This window comes from Diceros bicornis, chromosome 9, assembly GCF_020826845.1.
Source record: "Diceros bicornis minor isolate mBicDic1 chromosome 9, mDicBic1.mat.cur, whole genome shotgun sequence".
NCBI classification, from domain to species: domain Eukaryota; kingdom Metazoa; phylum Chordata; class Mammalia; order Perissodactyla; family Rhinocerotidae; genus Diceros; species Diceros bicornis.
Window position 1 is genome coordinate 35,547,640 of NC_080748.1, and position 5,200 is coordinate 35,552,839.

The 5,200-nt window shown below is 61.0% G+C and overlaps 1 protein-coding gene across 2 annotated transcripts; it reads right to left on the reverse strand.

Moving 5' to 3' along the window:
- Nucleotides 1-649: 649 nt before the first annotated feature.
- Nucleotides 650-4,751, reverse strand: PCDH8 (protocadherin 8). Of its 2 annotated transcripts, none has more exons than XM_058547697.1 (3): nt 2,272-4,751; nt 1,606-1,813; nt 650-1,116 (listed from the first exon to the last, which is right to left on the reverse strand). In XM_058547697.1, the coding sequence occupies exons 1-3, from the start codon at nt 4,609-4,611 to the stop codon at nt 743-745; spliced, it is 2,922 nt and encodes a 973-aa protein (XP_058403680.1). In that variant the 5' UTR covers nt 4,612-4,751; the 3' UTR covers nt 650-742. The 2 variants fall into 2 exon arrangements, with proteins under 2 accessions (XP_058403680.1, XP_058403679.1); XM_058547696.1 differs by having other exon boundaries at nt 1,981-4,751.
- Between the last annotated feature and the right edge of the window lie 449 nt (nt 4,752-5,200).

Here is a 5,200-nt window from a genome sequence, read left to right on the forward strand (position 1 = left end):
ACAGTTTCCAATACTTGAAATCCCACAGGTTTAATATTGCCATGAACATTATAATGCCCAAATAATTAGCAGTTGAAACAAAGTTTAATTCTGCTACTCAAATTATTTGTGAATGTGTGACTGTAGGCAACTTCATGAAAAGCAATTAGCAGATTCTTCAAACACATGACAAATCCTTTATTACTGTGCTTATAAGTGACATGGTTTACAGAAAACCAAATGTAATTAAATAACATTGAACTTGAAATCTACCACAGTCTCAAGATACATAAGTTATACTTGGCAAAGCAAAACTTCTCAAACACTAGGTTGTTTCAGGTGAAAGATAAATTCCCATTAAGTAATTCCAATGTGTTTTGTTTTTTGTCTTACAGACAGTTCCTTTGGCAACAACTTCCACTTTAGCTTTTATTATATAAAAATATAACAAAATTTCATTATATACAAACATTACATTACACAATGTACAGGTTAAAAACACTAAGAAAATGGCAAGCTGCAAGTGAAATTAAAGTCAACAGCGTGATAAGAAAAATTAAATACTGCACACATTTCATAAAAATTACATCAACTACATTTTTGTTTGCAAATACCAAACAGTACCAATGTGATTGGAAATAGCTTCCAACAACTTCATTTTAAGGCACATCTTGCATATTTATATATACAACACTGAAACCGGTCAATAACTTAGGGGCTTCTCGGAGTGACCTGTACATGTGTGGTGACATGCAGCATGGAATTACACATTTTCATTGGTTTCCTTCTTTGGGGACAGGTACCTGCCAGGGGGCGACTGATAGAGGGGTACCCCGATCTCCTGCAACTCTGGGAGCCTCCCTGGACGGGGTGGGGAGAGCAGAGTGACTGTCCTGTCATAGTCTCTGTGTAGCACTTTCTCATAGACGCTCTGCAGTCCCACTGTCTTGGGTAGCTGGGCCTGGTAGTAATTGTCCCTGCGCAGAGGATCCCGAGGCAGGGACGTGCTCTTACAGAAGGTTGACATCTGGGCTGGTGGGTGAGGCGAGGGATGCATGTTGGGTCCTCCGCAGGACGGGCTCCAGCAGCGGTCAGAGTGGCCCAGGATCTTACACTCAGCGGTGCACGCCCACAGTCCTGACATTAAAGAGAAAGGGAGAGAGCATGATAATTATCACCGAGGTTCCACACACCTCCGCCTGCAACTTCAGAATGTCAGACAGGGTCAGGGGGGCTGAAAAGAAAAGCGTGTATGAAGATGAATGGCAGTGATTCAAGATTTGAAAGGAAACTTGTTTCCTGTAAAGCCACGTTAATACCAAGTTGGCTCAGCTTCTTTTGCTGGAAGCAAAAACAAATTTGATAAGCAGATTTCCCCTCCTCAGATAGCGTCACCCCTGCTTCTGCCTAACAGAGTGGGAGTGTGCTTTATTCAAATGGTGGGGCAGCCTCGACTGGGCATTTTGAAATTCACTGTATCAGGTAGGCCAGATCCGGAACTCGAGGACCGAAAACAGTGCGGAAGATGGAAGGGGGCTGGGAACGGAGATGGAGAGGAGGGAAGCAGAGGCAGAAGAGCAGGGAGAGGAGGAATGTCGAACTGGGCAGGAAAGAAAGGGTCCTCACCACTCTGCATGTGGTTGATGAGATCCTTTTTCAGAGCGTCCCCGCTAATGTCGGAATCGCTGTCGTTGAAATCACTGTCCCCTTTGCCGCTGTCTTTGCCGCTGAACTTCTCCGCTTCTCGGCCGGAGATGGTGTTGAAAGAGTGTCCTTTCCAGACCGCCACAGGGGGCGCCGGCTCCTTTCCAAAGCCGGGGGAGGCACCGTAGGGCTGCAGCAGGGAATGGGGGAAGCGGGGTGAGGGACGGACAAGAAACAAAAACATAAGTGCGACAGGTTAGGCCTCTCCCGCGCACACGCACCCAGACCCTTCCAGTCTCTTCCCCCAGCCTGTCCGCGGAGCACGGAGGGGGGCGCCCAGCCGAAGGAAGGCCTCACCTCGGCGTGCGCGCCGCGGAGCCGCTGCTGCCCCTCGAAGTGACAGGAGCTTTCCCCGGTGGCGCTGCCGCCCTCCGAGCCCGGGACTTCGGCCGCGGCGACAGCGGGCGGGGGCGCGTCGGCCGCGGGGCTGCCAAAGGGCGCTTTGCCGCTGCCAGGGAAGGTGAGCACGTCGAACATGTTGGGCCTGGGCCCGGCTCCCCGGGCGGCCTCCTCCGGGGAGCCGGGAGCCGAGGCTCCGCCGCCCGCCGCCCCGGGCCGCTCTTCCCGGCAGGCCCCCCCTTTGCGCACCTCCTTCTTGCGGCGGTTGCAGGTGGTGGCGATGGCGATGATGGCGGCAAGCAGCAGCGTGCAGCTCCCGGCCAGCACGATAATGACGATCAGCGGCGTGTCCCATTGTAGCACCGGACCCGACGCCGCCAGCCGTGAGCCAGACGGGCGAGAGCGCTCTGGGCTCCCCGCACTGGCGGGCGCCACGGACCCGTGCCCGCCGCCTGCTGTCACCACGAAGCTGACGGTGGCGGTGGTGGAGAGCGGGGGGCGGCCGCCGTCGGATACGACCAGCAGCGCCCGGAACACGCGGCCCGGCGGCTCCTGCGAGAGGTCGCCGGTGAGCACGATCTCCCCCGTGCGGCGGCCGATGGCGAAGGCTTCTCGCGGCTCCTGCTGCAGCAGGTCGAATGCCAGCTCTCCGTTGGCACCCTCGTCCGCGTCCCGGGCCTGCACGCGCGCCACGGCCGTGTCCCTTGCCGTGCGCCCGGGGACCGCCATTTCCAGGGAGCCGTTGGCTGGCGCTGGGTGCACCAGGACTGGCGCGTGGTCGTTCTGGTCCAGCACCCGCACTTGCACCAGGGCGCTGCCGGAGAGCTGAGGGGAGCCGCCGTCGCTTGCCTGAATGCGCACGTCGAGCTGGTGCAGTGTCTCATAGTCGAAGCTGCGCAGCGCGTAGATGGCCCCAGTAGCCGGGTCCACCGAGACGTAGGTGGACACGGCGCCCCCGGCGCGGCCCACCTCGGCCTCCACCAGATGGTAGGTGACCTGGCCGTTGCGGCCCAGGTCCGGGTCCCGGGCGGCCACTGTGGCCAAATAGGCGCCGGGGGGGTTGTTCTCACGCACAGACACTTCATAGACCGGCCGCGTGAAGAGCGGCGCGTTGTCGTTCTCGTCGCTCACGCGTACCGTGTAGGGGCGCACTGTGCGCAGCGGGGGCGCGCCGCGGTCCTCCGCGACCAGTGTCAGATTGTACTCGGCGATGCGCTCGCGGTCCAGGGACGCTGCGGTCACCACTAGGTAGCTGCCCGCGTAGGCCGGCTGCAGCCGGAAGTGCTCGTGCCCGTAGAGGGCGCAGCGCACCTGCCCATTGGCGCCCGAGTCCCTGTCCGAGGTGCTGACCAGCGCCACCAGGCTCTCGCGCGCCGCCCCCTCTGGCACCAGGGAGATGGCGCTGGCCTCTGGCGTCCCGGGCCCGGTAGACGAGGCCGCGTCCGCCCCTCCGAGAGCAGCGGCAGCGGCGGCGGCGGCGAAAGGTGAGGCGGCAGGCGCACCCGGGGCGGCCAGCGGGGTGATGGAGATGTCCGGCGCGTTGTCATTGACGTCGCGGATGCGCACGATGACCTTGCAGGTGGCGGCGCGAGGCCCGGGGCCGCGGTCCTGCGCCCGCACGTCCAGCTCGTAGGTGTCCTGGCGCTCGTAGTCCACCGGTCCGGCCAGGGTAAGGCGGCCGGAGCGCGGGTCGAGGCGGAAGAGGCGGCGCGCCTCGGGCGGGGTGCGGGCTCCGAAGGCGAACACCACGTCCCCGTTGGGGCCCTCGTCGGGGTCGGCTGCGTCCAGGTCGAGCAGCAGCGAGCCGACGGGCGCGTCCTCCGCCAGCTCCACTTCGGCCACCGCGCCCTGCGGGAAGGCCGGGCTGTGGTCGTTGGCGTCCAGCACGCGCACGCTGAGAGCGGCCGTGGCAGAGCGCGGCGGGCGGCCGCCGTCCTGGGCCACCAGCTCCAGGCTGTAGGTGGCCTGGCTCTCGCGGTCCAGCTCCTGCAGCAGCACCAGGTCGGCGCACTGGGCGCCGTCCGCGCGCGTCTGCAGCTCCACGCGGAAGGGGCTGTGCGGCTCCGCCAGGCGCACGCTCTGCAGCCCGTTGGCGCCCACGTCCTCGTCCACCGGCACCTCCAGGGGGATGCGCGTGCCCACCGCTGCGCCCTCGGACACCTCCACGGGGATCTGGGCCCGGGGGAAGCGCGGCGCGTGGTCGTTGACGTCCCTCACCTCCACCTCCACGTGCACGAGCCGGAACTGCTCCTGCGAGAAGCTGACCACGTCGAAGGCCAGAACGCACTGAGGGGCCTGGCCACACAGCCGCTCACGGTCCAGGCCCGCGTCCCCGACGGTCAGCTGCCCGTCGCCCTCGCGCACCCTGAGCAGCGAGCTGTTGAACTGCTTCATTAGGCGGAAGCTTGTGTCTCCGGACACTTTCATATGCAGGTCCTCAGCCAGGGTCCCGATGACCGTGCCAGGGGCGTCCTCCTCAAAGGTGCTGTATCGCACTGTCTTGCTCTGGGCCACTGAAAGCACCCAGCAGAGGCTGAAGAGCTGCAAGGGAAAAAGGCAGGGGCTGCCCCCGCGCCTCGTTGGACTCATGCCGCCAGCCCCAAGTGCTATTCCAAAAGGCTGAGGAAGATTCCTCTCTGGTTTGCTGGTCCGGGCGAGAGTCCCAAGCTCCTCGGAGCACGATCTTTGCGAGCCGTGTGAGGGAGGAGTCTGGGGGCTGCAGCTCGGTGGCTCCGGCGGGCTGTGAGGACGCGCGGACCCACCCTGAATCGACAACTCTCCCTCCTTTCTCCTTGCTGGAGCTGCGCCGCCTCGCGCCGCCTCCGCTTTTATAGCCGCCGATATGCAAATCACCCGAGCCGGGCAGCCAATGGCAGCCTCGCCCTCGCGCTGCTCCTACACCAGCCTCCGACAATCCCTTTAATGTGGAAAGGCTTAGAGAGGAAAACAAGAAAGGAAAATTAGGGAATCTGTCCTTTGTTTCTTTAACTCCTTTTGCTTTCTTTCCTTTCCTGTCAGCGCCCTGCATGTAAAGGAGTTGGCACAGGTCGCCGGGAGTAGAGGAGCGCCTGGCTTTGTTAATTGTGCCCCTTCCATACCGGTTGCTTGAACTAAGAGCTAACACGCTGGGGTTTCACCCCATCGGCTGGGACCTCCCACCCACTCTCTGCGTTTTGCA

What these genes read in the sequence shown, in the direction of transcription:
- PCDH8 (XM_058547696.1), bottom strand. Translation starts at nt 4,611, where the DNA reads ATGAGTCCAACGAGGCGCGGGGGCAGCCCCTGCCTTTTTCCCTTGCAG. An exon ending in TCCGCGGCGCGCACGCCGAG is followed by an intron (nt 1,814 to 1,980) that starts GTGAGGCCTTCC and finishes TCCCTGCTGCAG; the next exon opens with CCCTACGGTGCCTCCCCCGG. An exon ending in CATCAACCACATGCAGAGTG is followed by an intron (nt 1,117 to 1,605) that starts GTGAGGACCCTT and finishes CTTTAATGTCAG; the next exon opens with GACTGTGGGCGTGCACCGCT.